The sequence below is a fragment of the Notamacropus eugenii genome, chromosome 1, assembly GCF_028372415.1.
Source record: "Notamacropus eugenii isolate mMacEug1 chromosome 1, mMacEug1.pri_v2, whole genome shotgun sequence".
Lineage (NCBI taxonomy): Eukaryota > Metazoa > Chordata > Mammalia > Diprotodontia > Macropodidae > Notamacropus > Notamacropus eugenii.
The window spans coordinates 446,907,768-446,927,576 of NC_092872.1; the positions used below are offsets into that span (position 1 = coordinate 446,907,768).

A 19,809-nucleotide genomic window follows, 5' to 3' on the forward strand; every position below is an offset into this window, starting at 1 on the left:
TCCTTCTATACACTGTTTTCAGAAAATAAAACAAACAATCACGTTCCAAATCGGGGGTTCTATGGGTCTATGAAGGACTTTTTAAGATATTTTGATAATATTTCAGCAGTTTCCTTTGTATCTTATGTGTTTTATTTTATACCTTTTAAAAACATTATTCTGAGAAGGGGTCCATAGGCTTTAGACAGCTCAAGAGGTTGATTAAACAAACAAGGTTAAGAGCCCCTATTCTAAATGAAGTGTTGGAACATAATTACTTTTAAAGTTGGATATTCCTTGTGTTGAACAGTTCTTAGTTTTGAGAAATTAGGCTGGTGGATAGCATATTTTAGGTGTTAGGAAACAGAATTCTGAATTAGAATTTTTAAATTCCCACTTCTACATCAGTTTTTGATACCTGTATCTTTGTAGAATATTAGGTTTCTGAAGATGGATGAATTTACTCAAGCTTTGGATTTTTGCATTTTCCATTACAGTCTACCTAAGACTTTTATATTTACCCCCATCTTAACCAAGGCATTTATTTTGTTGGTTTGTATTTAGCATTCTGCTTTATACATGGAGGCTGTAGTTAATTTGAAACACAACTTGTGTAAAGATGTTTTCCATGTGGGTGGGTAGAACACAGTAAGAGTCACAATACTAGGCTACAAATGAAAGTCTCTTTGCCTCCCTCTCTTTCCACTGTAACAAGTTCGACAAAATATGAAATTGAAAGCAGATCACCTCACCTTTTTTTGGTTAGGAACCTACTGAGGATGACTCAAACCTCTCTGTTTGGCATCTCATACTTGCTAAATGTTGTCTCCAAGCTACCTTTGAAGCAATAGTCTGTGTTATTGTCCTCTATATGTTCTATCTTCTGGCCAAACTAGACTATTTGCCATTCTACCACATGTTCTTTGAATGGAAACTCATGGTATTACCTATTATTAAAATCCCATTCTCCCACATTCCTTCTTTTGAAATGCTACATATCCTTTTGTTGCAACCAGAATTATAGGACGTCTCAGATGGTATTGATCTCTCTCTGCCTTTAAGACACCATGTAATATACAACCTGGTCCCAGCTACCCTTCCAGGCACGTAGGACATTATTCCCCCTCCCACACTCTCTGATACAGCCATACTGGTCTCTCTTTGTCCTTCATTCACATCTCCTTGGCTTTGCACTGGTAATCTTGGAATCTCTCCCTTCCTTACTTTTCTACCTCACAGAGTCCCTCTTTCCCTTTAAGATAAGCCTCAATCTTTCCAGATCCCCCCTCCAACCACTAATCTCCTCCCTTTTCTCAGACTACCTTTATTTAACTACTTTGTACATATGTGTATTTATTAACTTTATACTTATGTCACATGAGTTTATGTATGTACTTGCTGTCTCCCTCATTTGAATTTAATTTTGAGTATGATTTGTTTCAGTTTTTTGTACTTATAACCTCAGGGCCTACCCAATTGCTACTAGTGCTTTCCACTTTTCCTTAGTCATTCTTTTCAAATAAGGAGTTCTTTTCTAGGTAATTAATGTTTTAGAGTTTATCAAACATCGGATTAAATTCTTCTTTGTCCATCAGTCTGTTCCAATGATCTCCTTTAAAAAAAAAAACAAAACCAAACACTACTAAATGGTTCTGATAATTGCCAACTTTATAATACAATTTGAAATCCCTTCATTCTTCCTTTTCTTGAAGCCCCATCATTTCCCTTCATAACCTATATCTTTTGTTCTTCCAAATGAATTTTGTTATTATTTTGTCTAGCTCTATAAAATATTCCTTTGGTAGTTTGGGATATTACTTAATCTGTAAATTAACTTAACTGTCACTTGCATTTATATTGATACCATCGAGCCATGGGTACTGAATATTCCTATCACTTCCTAAAATGTTTTTTCTTTCTTTAAGAAGTCAGTCATCAGTAAGTCATCAACAATCATCTGTTAAATATTTACCATGTGTCAGACCTTATGCTAGGGATACAATGAAAGACAAACATGACATTTTATAACCAGTGCTTGAGTATGCTTTGCTAGATTAATTCCCAAATATTTTATGCATTTTGTAGTTATTTTGGTGGCATTTCCCTTTCCGTTACTGGTTTCCTGGTTCTGTTATTATCACCAGGAATATTGTTGATTCTTGGCTGTTTATATTGTAGCCTGAAATTTTGCTGACACTCTTGTTCTCTGGGTTTTCTTGGTCAATTCCCTATGATTTTGTAAATAAACCATATTATCAGCAAATAAGTAAAAATTGGTTCCATATTTATAATTTAAGGTTGAGGGGTAGGAAGGAAGGGAAGCTCTAAAATTTCTGGGGAAAAAAAGGGATCACTCCTGTTAAATATCTTCGCCACCCATGACTGAAAAATAGCCAAGAAGCTACCCCAGAGTAAAATACGCTGCCCCTGGAAATGATGCGGCCTCACCAGAGATATTAAAGAAGTCACATGTATATAGCTTGTCTCTCCCTGTTTCCCCTCATATATGATTCTTGAAAACAGGGATCTTAGTATCCCCAGCCCCTAACAATTCCTGGCACAAAGTAGGTACTTAATCCATGTTTGTTGATTGACAAATGGGCAGACACCTTGAAAGAAATCAAATGAACTGTTCTATCCCAACTGGAAGGAAAAGGATGCAACTAGAGTAGGAGGGCTGGTTAAAGGAATAAGAGGAACTAGAGACAAAAGGCACATCATAGATCCAGCAAGAGAATTAAAAAAGAAATAGGTCACTACGTATCATAAAAACACTATACTGGCAAGTGAGAGACTTAGCCACTAACTTTCAGTGTGACCTTAGGGTAAATCACTTCCCAGCTCTGGGCCTCAAGTGTTCTCATCTGTAAAATGGGGAGGGGGATGTTGAAATACATGAGCTCTAATATTTATTTCCTATTATACGATACTCTGACATCCCCATAACTTTTTTTTAAACTACTGGAAAGACTTTTACAATAAAGCTCAAGCTGTTGTGTTTTATGGCATCTCCTGATTGCAAATGAAAACATTCCACCTTTCTCAAAAGTTAAGTTAATCTTCTTTTCTATGGTACCTTTCAGAGCTGCATGCAATTAGCCAGCTTTGAATTCCTGCCAAGCTAGCTACCTCTCAGATTTGATCATCAGCATGAAAAGGAATTTTCTTGTGTGTTTGGAGGGTGGGGAGCAATTGAAATTCTCCATTATGTGACTGATTATGTTGTACTCTCTAAAAGGCTGATTGGTTTCCTGGTGCCAGTAAAATGATTGATGAATATTTCAACCATGGCTCTTACTCTTCTCCAAGTCTCCCCTCCCCCAAAATATTTAAATCTTACCTCTCTCCTGAAGTACTGCACCCTCCCCCACTCTTGTACCACCTACCTCCTTCCTGCTGCACTTCCCTTTTATTGACCTACAACATTTAAAAAGGTCTTCCTTCTGTTAGTCAGGGTTTTTTTTTTCTTTAAATTGAATCTGGAATTCTCTAGTGTGGGTCATCTGGCATAAAGAGAATCTGTTCAAGATGCTGATGGAATAATGTTAGGTTCCAAGAACCCTGAATCAAAACTACTTTGCCAATAGGGTCTGATAAGTCTCAAAAAAGAAATAAATTTAAAATAAAAGTAATATTAGTAGCCTCTGCTATAGCTATAGTTTCACAAAGCATTTTCTTCACAACCATCTGGAGTGATAGCTAGGTAGAATGATCTAATAAAAAAACACTGGCTCTGGAGTCACAGAGGTCCTGGGTTCAAGTCCCACCTCTTAAGTTTACTGTGCGTCCCCTCTCTAAAATGAGGGGGTTGAACTACATGCCTTTGAGATCTCCTTCAAGCTCTAAATCTACAATTTTTTGGCAGGACAAGGATTATTATCCCCATTTTAAAGATGAGGAAGCTGAATAAAGTTCAAGGAGATAAAATGATTTGTCCAAGATTATTAAACGAACGACAAGATCAGGGCTCAGATTCAGGCCCACTCATCTCAAGACCTAGTCACTGACAGAAGAGGCAACTATGGCACAGGTAAAGAGCACAGGATTGAGAATCATAGATCTGGGTTGCAAGTTTCTACTCTATCAAATAATAATCAGTATGACTTTGGGCAGGACTTTATGGGCCCCCTCTTAGTAAAATGAGGGGAGTGGATTAAATAAATTCTAACATCTCTTCAAAGTCTAGCTCCAGTGGATATGCTTGAATAACCATCTCCTCAAACAATGAGACCATCGCCATTTGATGGAAGTGAATTGGGCCCATGCACCCTTCTCAGCTTCCTTAGAGATACTAGCAAAAGACTATTAACTATAATGTCTTCTCTCTTCTTATGCACCCGATTTACCAAGGACAAACTTCATGAGGTTTAAATTTACCAGACCCAGTATCAGGGTCTAGCAAAAGATAAGACTTTATGAGTACATGTATATCATAAGCATCCTCTCTTTAGCCACAATTTGAATTTCACATCTTCCTCGGCAAACCCAGCTTTCTGAAATCTCACCTTTCACTCTTCCTTTTCCCTCATTTTCCACGCTGAATTGACTGCCAACCCCAATTTTTTCAACTTTCTCTTACCTATTCCACCCTGTCATCTCCCACTGTAACTCATCTCCTTCAAGCCTTCTCATCTCTTCCTGAACTATTATTAGTCTTTTAATGGATTGCCCTCCTCCAACTTCTCTCTTCTACAATTTCTCCTTCACGACACTCCCCAATAAAGTATTATTTCTAACACATATCTCTAATTATGTTGCTCCTCTCACTCAAGACCCTTCAGCAATTCTTCACCCCCTATTATACGGTGAGAGGTAAAATCGTATAGTGGAAAACATATCAGAAGATCGACTCACACCCTGGCTCTGCCCTTATTAGCTGTGTAACCATGGTAATTTTTCTATTCCTCACATTGTTGATCTATAAAGTGGGGATAATACTCATACTACTGTAAACGTAAGCAAGGCGGAATTTTTGTTGTTTTTTAATTTATTTTCCATGTTCTACAATCACTACCATATAACTTAGATTTTTTTCCCTTCCCTCCCCCCTGCCTTTCCCCCTCCTTCCTCAAGACCGTATACAATTTTATATAGGTTCTATACATACATTCCTATTAAACACATTTTTTTTGTTGTTTTTTCCTTGAAGTTTAGTTTCCCAGGTTCATACTAAATTGTAAATATCTGAAGGATCAATTCTCTTTGAACCTTGGTAATTCACAGCTGTGCTGAGTCAAGTAGGTTTAACGCCTTCAAGATCTGAGCCTTTTAGCTGAAAACTATACATAGTGGGCGGTTGGTATTTTTCTTTGGGGCTCCAGATGCTGGTGATCCCTGGTCTGATGAGGTATGCCCCTTTACCTTGTTTAGACAGTTGGAGTCCTGTCTATTGGATTCTTTCTTGGATACTCACTTCTCTCTACTTATATATCTTTCTCACTGTTTAATTAAAGTAAGATTACTAACCTTTCTGAAGCTCTTTCCTTTAGAAAAGCAGATCAAGACTTTGTGTTAGCAGCCCTCCTGTGTGCTGGTGTTATTGGTCTTACACCCCGGACAGCAGCTGCTAGTAGAATTCCCACTACAACTACCTATCTCAAAGAGTTTTTGGAAAAAAAAGTGCTTTGCAAAACTTAAAATGCCATAAAAATGAGTTACCATCAAATATATGTATAAAGAATACATTCTGGACTAACTGACCTGTCCACCTCTCTTATACCACTCCCCGTTATTTATTCTCCATTTGAAACAAATTTAATTACTCTCTCTGCCATTACTCATGCTTGCTGTTGTTCAGTCATGTCCAACTCTTCTTGACCCTGTGAACCATACTGTCCCTGGGGTTTTCTTGACAAAGATGCTGGAGGAGTTTGCCATTTCCCTTTCCAGTGAACTGAGGCAAACAAAGGTTGAAGACTTGCCCAGGGTAACAAATAGTAAGTGAAGTTGGATTTGAACCCCAGTGCTCTATCGTACTCACGCTAGTCCTCCAGTGAAGTTCCTCCCTTCCTCTAAGATTCAGCTTTGGTCTTCCATGATGGCTTTGACGTTCCTCCAGATGAAAGTGACCTCTTGATGGTTAAGTTACATTACACTTTGTTTAGTTTTTTCTGTCTCTGCCTCTCTCTTCCCTCCTGCACTATCATCATAGATGTATAGTATCCTCTACCTCTTAAAATTACAAGCTCCCCAAAAGCAGGATTTGCATATCCCTAACCCTGAGCTCTTCATAGTCATTAATAACTGTCTGTCACTTTGAACTTCTTCTCTCCCACCAGTTAATTTAGGTTTTTCCCCTTTTGGCAGTCCAAAATTTCCTGTTCTCAAAAACAATCTTACAAATCTAAAATTAATGTTTTCTTAAAGTTTGGTTTATCATTCTGCTGGAAAGGCATAATTTATTTATTAGAATCACAAGTTTCTGTGCTCAAAAATCATCTAGTACAGCCTTCCTATATTTTATTCAGATATTAACTATGGTGCAGAGATTTGGGGTCAAATGGCAAAGTAGGGGTTTCACAAAATCCAACTGTTCTGACTCCTACCCTGGTATCCTTGAGTTAAAGTTCCTCTTATAAGCAATGCCTTTGGGGAACAATGGAAGGAACTAGTTATATTTGGCCTAGGGAGCAGAATATTTCAGAGGATACAGGTAGCCATCTTCAAATATCTAGAGGGTTTTTACATAGAATTAGTCTTATTTTGATTGGTCCACAGGGAGAACCAGGAATGATGATTTAAAGTTATAATGTAGCAGATTTCACTTGAGAAAGAATTTTGAATTAAGTGTTGTCCAGTACAACAACTAAATGGACTACTTCCAAAATATCATCCCAGTTTTTCCAGTTAACTAGCTCCATAGCCTTAAGCAACTCAATTATCTTCTAGGGGTTCAGTTTTACCAACTGTAAAATGAGGCAGTTGGATTATTTCTCTAAGGTTGGTCTATATTCCAAGATCCCAGACAATGCCCAAACCTAATTCTCTTGCCTGGGATACTGAACCAACAACTGCCGATGGGATATCTCTTCCACAGCTATCTCAAACTCAACAAATCTTACAGAGTTATCACCCCTCCCAAACCAACCCCTCTTTTTAACTTCCCTGTTTCAGCTGGTCCCCACCACCCTTCCAACCATTCAGTTTTGAAACATTAAGAGTCATCCAACTCTCCCCTCAAATCCCTCTGTCAATTAGTTTACCAAGTCTTATGGATTCTACATCTGTAGTTTTGCACATCCTCTCCCCCCACAATCCACAGCTTTCTTCAAAACTTCATTTAAGTAGCATATCCCATAAGAAACCTATCCAGATTCTCCAAGCTGTAGTCCTCTTGATGTTCCCCCTCCAATCACTGTGTCTACCTTTTATGTTTATTTTTCTGTGGACATGTTTCCAATTGAATGTAAGCTCACTGAGGGTAAGGACTACTTTATTTTTTGACTTTGTATGCCCAACACCCAAAAGTGCCAGGCATCATCATAGGTGCTTCATAAATGTTTGTTGAATGAGTTCTATGAAAGGTAAGGTCAATTTATTCTCATGACTGAACTAAGGCAGCAATATAAAATCAAAACTATTTGAAGATGTTTTCCATCCAGATGATATGGAACTCCCAAGAATGACTTCTTCCACCATCCCCCTCCCCCAAACACTTTCCCGGCCTTTAATCCCCATACCAAGCTTCAGTGGAAGTTCTGATCCTGTAACTCATTGTTATTCACATTGTTATGTGACATTTCTTCAGTTTGCTGGCTTACTACAGAATGACTTCTACCTAGCAACTGCCCTAACCCCCTTAACAACAAAGTAATTGACTTACACTAAAATGTCATTCACACCAGAGACAGGGGCAGTCTCTGTCCCAGGACTGAAACTGAAATGCTGATTCTATTCTGGCCTTCACTGTATTTTTTTAAAATTGCTAGCTGAGGGAGATATAAATACAACAAACTGATTAATTCCTACTATGTAACCACACTGTGCCAGAGCTAGAAGCAATACAAAGCTTAACTGAGATTTGGTTTCTGTCCTCAAGGAGTCACAACTTAGTAAGGGATAAGACAGACACACTGCATGATAAATACATTCAAGTTAACCAAGTTTCAAAGGGATCAAGACATGAGAAAACCACTTGGGAAAGAAAACCAAATTTCAAATGACTCGAATTCCCCAAACATCACAACTAAAAAAAATTCAATGTGATGCTGACTTCTCAGACAATACCACTGGAATTGCCCTGGCTGGTCCTATCAAGCTGGAAAGGTTTTGATTAATAGAACCCATACTGAGTCTATCTGATTTGCAGACTAGCCTCCTGAAAAAGTTTTTCATTTCCCAGGTTAGTTACTGGGGATAATTTTTTCTCCTCCAACTCATGAAACTATCTACTAAGATGGGAAAGAGTTGAGATCTGGTTTGATTGAGGGAAAGAAAACACACAGAAGTAAAATATCTTGAAATTTTTATATAATCCCTCAAACCTAATACTCTAAAACAATGCCAGCGTATACCCCACCAGATTTGAAAATTCACTAGATTCGTCCATCCCACATCTGTACATCAAAAGTCTAGCCATTAACTGTATGGTATGGACAAGTAGCTGGGACATACCACAAAGAACCTTAAGTATGAATCCCTAGTCTGACATGTTAAATGTCATGTGACCAGCCTCAATTTCATCTGCAAGGATGACTCTTAGTTGCTGTGAAAAAAGCACTAGAAGTATCACAACACTCACTCTTACAATACTATTATTTATCCGTAATCCAAATTGTGAGTCTACTATTGAGAAAGAGTAATTTCCTATTAGACTCATGTAGCCACATGATAATGAAGGGTCAAGAAAGAGGTTTCCAATATCAACTAACAAAAGATACCTGAGAACATGGTAGGGGCAAGGTATAATTATGAAGAATGCCCCCCTTTGATTCTGTTCTAAATAAATAAAACAGATAAGAGGACAGGTATTATCCAGCTGTTTCATTATAGAACTACAAAAAACACAACTATTTAGTATAAGAAAAGGGTTGGTGGTCATTTTAAAAAAATAATTTAATTCTGTCTCCTTTTCATTCCTTTTCAAACTAGAACTCATATTAAATCAATTCTATAGATTGACTGATAAGAATCACAGAATCTCAGTCTTGAAAGAAACACAGAATGTTACAGCTTAGCAAAGGACCTTAGAGACAATCCTCCATGCCCTTACTGTAAAGAAAAAGAGAAACTGGAAAGAAAGTGACCTATCCTCAATCACAGTAAGTTAATGACAGAACTGAGACTAAAGCCTCATGATTTCATTACTCTTTCCATTATGTGGCTTCTGGGTAAGCCACTTAGTCTTTTAAGCCTTAATTTCTTATTTGTATAAATGAGGGAATTGGATTAGGCAGCCCCAAGTTTCTTCCATCCCTATGGGTCTGTGAACTACAAAATAAAGAAAAAGCCTAAAAGGCAAAGAGATGAGAAGAGGAAGTCATTTTTAATCTGAAAAATTAATTTTTCCCCTTGGAAACTGAAAATTCCTTGGTTGCTGTACTATGATTAATTTTAATATTATTTAGATTGTGCTCTAGATTATAAAGATCTTTACATGTATGAAGAGGAATAAAAGAGAACAACCCTGAGAGGTAGGATAGTACATGTATCAATCACTATGCCCACTTTACAGATCAGACATGGTTAGGATAGTGACTTGTTCAAAAGTCACACAGCTAGTAAGCAGAGGTTGGATTCCAACCCCTAACTTCAAAACCAATTCTTTTCCCACTACAAAACAGCTAAGTCCAAACTGCTTCTAGAACAGATAATTAATTACCTGAAAATACGGCCATTAGAGGCACTTTTTAAGGGGAATACCAAATACACATAAAAAATATTAAATCGTCTCCAGCACTTTAATAAATTCACACTCAAAATTCCCTATGGTCATGAGAGTCACCATTTTAGCCAAAACCACCCACTAAGGAGATCTTTCCATCAAACTCCCTAATTTCTCCCAAGAACATGTAACGCTTTGCTATCCTGGTATTGGATTTCAGAAACACTACACCTAGCAGCTGACATGGTAGTACATGGAGACAATATGAGGAACAAAACTGATGCAGAAAAAGTGACAGGCATATACAGATAAACACACGTGTATGTGTGTGTATATATGTATATATACATAAAATATCAGCTTAGAAAAGTGAAAAATATACTACTACTGCCATCTGTGGTTTCTACTTGTATAGCTTTGCTAATATAAATTAACTAGAAGGAAAATGTGATTAAGACCCAGTGGTTTCTCCGTTTGAAGACACTTTTATAAAGTAATTGAATCATGGCATTCCTATATATAGATAAGAAATTGATCTTTCATTATCTTATTCTAGGATTATAAAATGGAACCTTAGAAGAATTTTAGAGCTAGCGATCATTTAATCAAACTGCCTCATTTTACAGGGAGTAAACTGAGATCTAGGCAAATGATGCCACGTGCTGAAAAATCACACAGAAAATAAAATAACTACTCACATTTCCAAAGCGCTTCTGTGAGATGAGAATAATACTTATATATTACCTTACAGATGAATAAAGAAACTTAAAGAAATACAGAGAACTTGCCCAAAGTAAAATTGACTGCACAAATCTCCTATACAAAAATCATTTGTCATTCATTAAACATTAATTAAGTGCCCACTATGTGCCATATGGGGATTTAGAAACATAAGAGGCTCTGCTCTCAAGGACTCATTCTATCGGGTTCACTTCTTTTCCCACTGTTTCAGATTATCTCTCATATGGTTAAGAGAAACCAATTTTCATATTGTTGGCAAAGGCAGATTTTGGCGTAGAGGGGAGGTCATTTCTCACGCACAAAGCAAGTGTTTTGAAGAGAATGGTAACACCCGGGATGGTTTAACAAAACAAAGCAATTCTTTCCAGAAACCATTTCACTGACAAAATGTAAATAACCAAGTGTTTTTAATAGCACTTAGGTGACACTAAGGCCTCTAGTTCTAAATGTGATGATCCTATGAAATATTCTTGAATTTGCTAATATTTGACTGAAGCTAAGTTTGTCCACACAGTGTCTGCACCACATGTTTAAAATTCTGAAGGCTTCACTCCAGCAGAGGATGATTTAGGATTAAGTTAATATTCAACTTTTTCCTTAAGTCTTCAAATGCCAAAAATGTCAAAGAGTACCTCCAAAGTTGGGGATTTTCAAAACAATTTGGAGTTAACCTGCTCAAAGGCCAATCACTGTAGCCTGGGGATCAAAAGATATAAGGCAGCTGGAGATGGGAGGGTGGAGAAGCAATTTAACCCACCAGCCAGCAGCCCAGGGAAGCCTGATCCGCTCCCAAAGTAAATCACTGTTAATTAGAATTACCAGGTTACACTGAGGAAGCCAGATTTAAATAATCATTGTATCAACAGGATAGACTCTTTCTTCTCCCAGGAAAGAGGTTAGAAGCTGCGATAAGACTCACGGCTGAAAAGGAATTTTGAAAGCCATCTTGGGTAGCCAAAAAAATTCTCTTTGTAGCATAATTTATGAAACACAGTGGGAGTGAGTGTGTAAGAGATCCTTCTCTCCACATTACCAACCCTTCAACTCTCTCTAGTGCTGGGGGGGGGGGGGGGAGAGAGAAGTGAGGCATACTATAATATACCAGGCATGAAGTACAAATTTACCCACAGGAAGGGGGGAGTAGGAGACTGTATTTGAAATTTCCATCAAGAAGTATGCTTACCCTGGGGGAAGTCACCCCAAAGGAACCAGACAAAATGCAGTTGTTTTATATTCATGCACTTATGTACTAAGTACCTACTCACTGTGCGCTAAGCACTGTTTAAGATACCAAGTTCGGATAAAATCCAGTCCATGCTCTTAGGGACTTACATAGATTTATATGTAGCTATGACATGTACAAGATAGCTAAAGTAACAAATCACAGATCTATAGGTTTTAAGATTTATCGAAGCACTTTTCTCATAATGCCTTTTCTGAGTTAACTGCTTGCAAGTATTATTACCTCCACTACACAAATGAATAAACATGCTCAGAGAGCGTAAAGTGACTTGCCCAGGGTCCCACACCTAGTAGAACCTATGACTCAAAACCAGGTCTGACTCAAAGTCCATCCAAATTTTTGTAATCCTCTCATGTTCCTAAATCTCCATTTCTAACTGAGGGAATACATTGAAACCTACAATATTTAATTCTGAAGTTGAGGGAAAGGAGAGAAAATGTCTGTTGTAACTTCACAGACACAAAAGTCAGGAAGGAAAAGTTTCCATTCAAACCTGGTTGCTTGCAAATGAACTCCCAACACAAGCTACAATTACTCCCATTGGCTACCTTGTTTTAAACATGAAACCAGTTAAGAACTATGTGAATAAGAGTAAGAGTAAATATCAGCAGCTTTACAGAAAATGGAACACAGTATACTGACAACTACTGGGGAAAGAAATGAAGCCAGCAATAAAATCTAAGGAAATAGGCAAGAGTTCAAAATAGAAGCAAACAGGGGGTTATTATCATATTAAAGGTAACACACGTTTGAAAAAATTAATAATGCAAACTATGATTCCATCTACAATCATTTTAGTTTCTGTTGCTGCTAATAACTAAGTGAAAAAAAAATAATTTGGGGGGGAAAAAGCCTTACAAACTTTCCTGGAAACGAAGGGATCAATTGCTCCCCCTTTGTTCCCTTCCTACTCCACCCTCAACCAACCCCCAACCTTCATTCTCCAAAGTGTTTATCTGTTCTTGGTCAAGGAATTCTTTGATTTTTCCCTCCAACTTTGACACAGTTCCCACACAAAAGAGGGATATAGCTAAGTTCACAATAATAGAAGACACATTTGAATGCCTCAGGCTTTAAAAAATAAAAGAATCTTAATCAATATAAATATTACTCTTCAAAGGTAACTGACCAAAAGCTTAGCCTTCATACCAATTATATACATTGGAAATAGCTAACAAAGGAAAGGCATTAAGCTCTGCTACAATGGAGAAAAAGGAGCAGTACAATTCTGGAGTAAATATAAGAAAAGGAAACTGACGATAAAACCACTAGTATCTAGATTAGCTTCTTAACAATGGAATTACAAGAATCTTCCCCTAGAGGATAGTCTTCCAGCTATTAAAAATATTTAAAGTCAGTAAACCCTCATATAAACCAATAAATACAATTTTTAAGTTATGTGAAAGTATTAATCGTTTACTCATACAAGCTCCAATACTGCCTATCTGTGTGACTATGGGAAAGTTAGTTTCTTCAGCTCTAAAATGGAGATAATACAAATCTTTAAGCACTTCTCACAAGGACTCTGAAAGGCAGATAGTGCAAGTATTCCAAGATTTTGAAATAACTCCATAAATATAAGGTATTACTCAGAAAAATACTAAGTTCCTACTGTGTCTATATTAAAAGCAAAATTTTGGCTAAGGTAGAACCCTTGCCATCATGGAGCTCAGTCTGATTGGGGATTAAGACACATACACAGATCATATAATAACTATCACATTTCTTCACAACCTTTCTGTAAGATAGGTTGGGCACACATTATCACCCCCATTTTACAGATGAAGAAACTGAGAATCAGAAAGGTTAGATGACTAACCCAAAGTTACATGGCTAGTAAATTCTGGAGCTAGAATTTAAACTCATATTCTTAGAATCTACAGCATGATGCTTTTCAGAAGTGCATCAGAAAGAGGAAAAGTTGTTGGGGGATATCAGGGAAGGTGGAGTGGACAGCTAGAAGTGTTGGCATTTTAAGAGAGCTTGAAAGCATTAGTTAGAACTCAACAAGGGACCTGAATAAGTCTAAGTATTAGTTGCCTCTCTCAATAAAATCTTACATGGCTGAAAGTAAAATTATATGTGTACACTGGGCAATTCTCCCTCCTACCATGTTTTCTATAGACTAGTTTTGGGGTTGGGAAGGCAGGGAGTAAGTGGTAGAGTAGGAATTGAACTAGTTCTCCCTACAAGTTCTCCCTAATAGTCATAACAAAAGATTAGTATCTTAAAGCAGGACAAAACTGCAGTTGAATCCATCGACATGCAAATCTGAGAATAGGTAGTTTCATATAAACCTTCAGCCTCACTATGAGCATCACTTTCCCAGCTATCTTTTGCCAAAATAGATCAAAACCTCCAAAACTCTCTAAATTTTAAAACGTCTTCATTCCAATTCCCACCTTCCTCTCTAGGACCTTCCTGGATATGTTAATTCCACTGCTTTAAGGGCTTCCACAATCTGATGCCATTCCCCATCTCTCTGGCCTTTCTCCCTCTCTCTCCCTCCACTTAATTCAACATCCAAGGCAAACTAGACTACTCTCAATTCCGTAACAAGCTCCCCATTCTCACACCTCAATACCTTTGCTTCCAGTTCTCCAGTTTGCCTGAAATACTCTCCCCCTTCCTCCTCTCCATCTAGTGAATTTCTAATAACCCTTTCAACCCTAAATCAAATGGCCTCTCTCTCCCTGAAGTCTCTCCAGATCCCATCAGAATGTAACAAGTCCATAATTACATAGTACTTATCTTTCCACCTTTCATAAAGAACTTAACTATGATGCCGGATATTACATATGTGAATATTTATCCCCCCCCCCCCAAAAAAAAGCAAGTTTGAAGAAGATAGGAGCCATATCTTATCTAAACTTTATGTAAGTCCCCTCCCCCCCACGGTGCTCTGCATATGATGCTTAATTTATTGAATTGAATCACACAAATTTTAAGTTGAGTCTCAGATCATCTGGTCCAAGTTATTGTTCAAAGTACATAGTGTCCCAAAAGTCTAAATGCAGTTTTAAGCTATTAAAGCTTAAATTAAATTAATTTTAAAAGACTCTTAAAACTGCACTGTCATCCTATATAATCATAACTACATAAGCTGGACACATATTAGCAGTTAATACATTATAACAAAATCTTATTTTCCATTTATTATATTGTTCTTGTCAAAATAAATTGCCCTTAATGTCTTTTCCCCCAGTGATCGTTTTTGAAAACCCAATTAACTCTAGTTAAGTAGTATGTTTGCCCATATTTGAAAATGTGCTACCTATTCTTCTCAAATAAAATGGACCCCTATGACATCCCCAAATCATTCCTCTTTCTTCTGAAAGCCCTTCTACAGTCCCCCTCAGTTATAACTATAGTTGAGCAAATGTGTTTGTTGTAAAAGATCCTGCGAGACAGTAATAGAAAAATATCTTGCCCACTCAGCACAAAGAATTCCTGGAAGGGCTAGGACTGTTTGCATCAAAGGCAGGCTGTCCTGTTACCAACGGGAACAGAACAGAACAGAAAAACCATTTAGAAGACTGTAAATGCAGCATCCCTAGGATTCCTTCAGGAAAACATTTCTAAAATTCCATTTGTGAGTTTTATTGTTTCCATACTTCTCTCAGTAATAAGCATTTTTATTTTATCTACTATAGTTTTACTTTAAACAAACTCAAAATTCCCCTAAAGCTTAAAAACCTTAGGACAGAGCCCTGTTTATTACAATGAAGGAAATCAGTTAGTAGGGTAAAAACTGAAAAGAATTCAGTTTCTCTGACTAGTACTTAAGGAGAGGTACTTTGTAAGGTTTCCTCCAGAGCAACCATTCTTTATTCCAGGATTTTAGATCTCCATTTGGTCTAGAGAAGGATGTTAACTAAGAAGCAAAAAAAATTTTTTTTAAGAGTTTATGTAGAATGCCACTCATTTTCATTAGCATACTGTGGTTCTCTTGGGAGCTCCAATTCAAACTTTAATACAAAGAGAGAACAAAAGATAGTGCAAAAAAATCAACTGTCAGATATTTCACCTTCCCAGTCAAATATGATCATTCCATTTCAATTTTATAACTATTAGCCAGGCTTAGTCTCCCAATTTCCCATGTGTTTACAGCAACACAGAGATAGCTTTCATTTACACAGAAGAATTCAGCAACCCTAAATAAGCCAAATGTCAAATACCAAAGTAATGCTGTTTTCCACAGGATAGCTAGAATTCTGCCATTTCAAACTGGCTCAAAATTCAGGAAGATGAACAGGAAATTTGGGTGAGTTAAAATCACCATTAAAGTTCTTTAAAATGTACCAATGAATAATTGATAGCCAAGGCAATTCCTAGACTGTCCTTAAGTACTACATTGCTTTTAAGTAGACAAAAGTAATCAGTCCATTCTAAGATTTGTCATCTTAGTGGATGTGAAATGCTACATAAAAGCAATAGAGGGCATATTTTACTTTATATATGGTTCACAGGACTTGCTGGGAAGAGCCCAAATCACAGTCTTAACTTTTTCAGACAGGCTTAACAGTATTCACAGATTAATAGCTAAACTAAATTATCAAAAAGACTACAGAGGGAAAGGTCCAATAAATTAAATAGATGGCCTTTGTTCTACAAGACTCTTTCTCCCTATCCTAACTAGATCCCAGGTTCCCTCTCTTTGTGCCACAGGAAATTTTATTGATTTCAAATACGCTCACAATTCAGAAGTCATCCCCAAAGACACCACCACACATGACACCCAAATATCAGGGAAGCACTCCTTTTATCCACATTCCTCACATCTTGATCTGGGTCAATCAAACACAATCCAACTTTTTAAAACTTCCCTCCACCTGCAACTTGCGCTTTATTCAAATATTAAAATAACACAAACCCATCTGAATTTATTCCATAAAGCAGCAAGTTCAGCGATTTCAGGTCACAAATTCAGCAGAGATTCCCTCAAAGTCAAATATATACTTCCCAATTCTAAGCCAGATTTAAAGGACATTTTTGTAATACTGTGATCAGTTATTTTCAAGTCAAACGCTTTACTTGGAAGTCAGAACACCAAAAACATTCTTTGTTCTTAGATCCCTTCCAGCTCTAAATTCTAACAAACTATATTCCACAGTCCCTCCCAGTTTTAACATTGTTATCTCTATCTTAACATTCTATCGTGGCTTTCAACGTTTTATGTCGGAAGTTTGAAGTCTCAATTTATATAATTCCAAGACTTCCTCTATCCATCCAAACAATTGCAAATACCTAAGAAGAGTAAAACCTTGGCTACTCTTTCCTTTACTCTGAAATGCATAGATGTGTAAAAGGTGGAAGCCACAGCAAATAAATAAAGAGGTTTTGCCACTTCAGCATTTGCTACGGCAGGTCCCCTAGCACCCTTTGTAATTCAGAACTCCCGGTGCTATTGCTGCAGCAGCTAATTGCTCCAGGGCGCTTTCCAAGTTCAAAAGTTCACCTTTTACGACCTCACAAAGGCTTCTTACACTTTACTAATAAACACATACCCAAGGCAAACACTGAAGGGAACTATATCAAACCTACAAATAAACCTCAGTTCAAGGAGTACATACCACCGTCCTCCAAAAAAAAAAAAAAGTCAGCTTAGTCAGGGATTCAAGAGGCCTGAATAAGGGGGCGATATGCTACCTAAGCGGGATGCCCACCTTCACCATTTCGCTTTCCAAAGCCTTCATTCTGAGCCTCACAGATTTCCCCGAACCTCTCATGAGCCAACTGGGACAAAGCCCTCGAAGCGCCAACTCTTCAGGCAGGGCTCTCTAAGGCTCTACTGGGGGTGAATCTGGGTACCAGGCAATGGCCCGGCCAATGGGACTTGGGAGAATGGATCATTCTCTTATAACTCTGCACTCAAAGGGACTAAAGTTGAGGGGCAGGAAAGGAATTGGAGAGTGGAGGTAGAAAAACAAGAACCTGTGGTCACAATAGGCTGCTAGGTTAAGAACAAGAACCAAATTCACAGAGACCATGAACAGAAAAGACACAGGAAGAGGAGGTGGTGGTGGTGGAGGTGGTGGGAAGAAGTCCACAAGGTAAAGGATTTCGAAGAGCCCAAGAAAGTGGGGCTAGACCTTGAGGCAAGACCCAGTTGGGGAGGGAATGTGAAAGCTGACTGAGGGGGGGGAAAGCTTTGGACCGAGAACGAGTGGGGTCCGGGTCCCCAGGTAAAATGACTCAGATTTAAAGACGGGCAGAAAGAACCCTGGAGGAAGAAGTGTAGAAGGAACTGGAAGGACGTGGGACTGGGCAACAGGGATGAACGGAGGGGAATGAGAGCTAAGGGATCCAAAAGGGTCAGGAAAACTAAAGAGGGAATGAGAAAGGCCCAAGAGCCTAGAAGCACCCGTAATTGTGGGATCAAAGGGAATTAATTCATAGAAACCCGAAAATGTGAGACAGAGTTCAGCAAATGGGGGCGGGAGAGGACACGTCTAAGAAAGGTAAGACCAGAGATAACTTGGATTAACTAGGAAAAGTGAGCCGAGAAAATAAAGATATAGGGGAGGGAGTCCTGAAAATGAGGACGAAGGCGGAGATGAGGCTCCTAGAATAAGGAGGAATGCGCTACAGACGGGAGTGGAAGAGAAGTTGTCCCGGGGATTTGAAATTAGAAGAATGGGGTGGGGGCAGCCGGAAGAAGGTGGAGGGATCTGGAGAATTGAGAGGATGTGAGGTCCAGGAGCGCAGAAGGGGTCGGGAAGGGGGGAGGAGTAGCAGGGGAGAAGGGGTCGGGAGTAGTGGGGGGAAAAGCCCCACGAGAGAAGGGGTGGGTGGGGAGGAGAGAACGGGAAAGGGAAGGGAGCCGGGGAGCAAGAGGGGTACGAAATGGGGGTTCGGATTATGGGGGAGGGGAGAAAGGTCTCAAGAATAGAGGGAAGAGGAGATCCGGAAATTATGCTTAAGAGGTTGGAGAACTAAGGAACTCAAGTCTTACAGAGGTTGGAAACGGAGGGAGGCGGGTGGGAGGAAGGATAGTCCGGAGAATAGGAAGAGGGAGGAAAGGGGGAGGTCTGAAGGTGGGCTGGGGGGAGAAGTGGGGAGAGGCCTCGGGGAGAAGAGTTCTAGTCCCGGTGAACTGGAGGGGATTGAGCTCCAGAGCCTGAGGAAAGGAAGGAGGTGGGGGTAGGTTCGGGGGGTGGGGCAAGGGGAGGCTGAAAGAGGGAATTTGGGAAGAAGAGAGAGAATTAAAGGAGACTAGAAAATTGGGGTGGGGGTAGGGTTCCAAGAGAGAAGGGATGTGTCCCGACATGGGGTAAGACACAGAGTGGGAGGTCAAGGGGCATGGAAAGGATGGGGGCTCCAGGATGGATGCTGGGGACGACTAGAGGAGGGGGAACTGGCCGGTCCGGGTGGAGGCAGGGGGAGCCTGGAGTTCGGGGTAAGGTGCGGAGCGGGGTGCAGGGAACCTACCGTTGCGCGGTGCCGGGGCCGCTGCCGGAGCCGCCGCCGGGGCTGGGGCCAGGGGAGGCTCCGGAGAAGCGGAGGAGCCTCCGGCGCCGCTGTGCGGCCGCTCGTCCCGCTCCATGGGCGCACTCAGGGCCAGCCCGGGGCCCGCAGCTCCGCCAGGGGCGGCTCCCCAGAGGCGGAGGCTGTCATGGCCCGGGACGGGCCGGGCCGGGACAAGCTGGGGTAGGCTGAGCTGCTCCGCGCTGGGCTGGGAGTTGCACTGGGTTCCCGAGGCTCCTGCGCTGACTGAGATTGCCCGGCCGAGCCCTGGGCCCGGCCCCTCAGCACTGGCCAGCTCCCTCCCCCGACGTCACTGCTCCCAACTCACTGGGCTTCGTGAGGCACGCCGGGAAATGGAGTCCTCCCTGCGGCACCGCCCCGATTTGGGATGTACCAACACCACCCTCATCATGGGGAGAGATGAAAGGAAGAGCCCCATCAAAAAAAGGGGCCGTAACATAATAGATAAGAATGACCCCGAGATATCCATCTATTTTAAAGTGGCAATCAATAATCCCTTACATATTTTTCCTTTGCATTTATTTTTTCACAATAA

General features: G+C 39.6%; 1 protein-coding gene across 2 annotated transcripts in view; it reads right to left on the reverse strand.

The window, feature by feature from the left end:
* The window catches only part of NR6A1 (nuclear receptor subfamily 6 group A member 1), a 258,239-nt gene extending 238,660 nt beyond the window's left edge, over positions 1 to 19,579 (reverse strand). For both annotated transcript variants that reach the window (XM_072631888.1, XM_072631886.1), the window contains exon 1: positions 19,218 to 19,579. In XM_072631888.1, the coding sequence (XP_072487989.1) occupies positions 19,218 to 19,332 (115 nt within the window). In that variant the 5' untranslated portion in view covers positions 19,333 to 19,579. The remainder of the gene's footprint in view (positions 1 to 19,217) is intronic.
* Between the last annotated feature and the right edge of the window lie 230 nt (positions 19,580 to 19,809).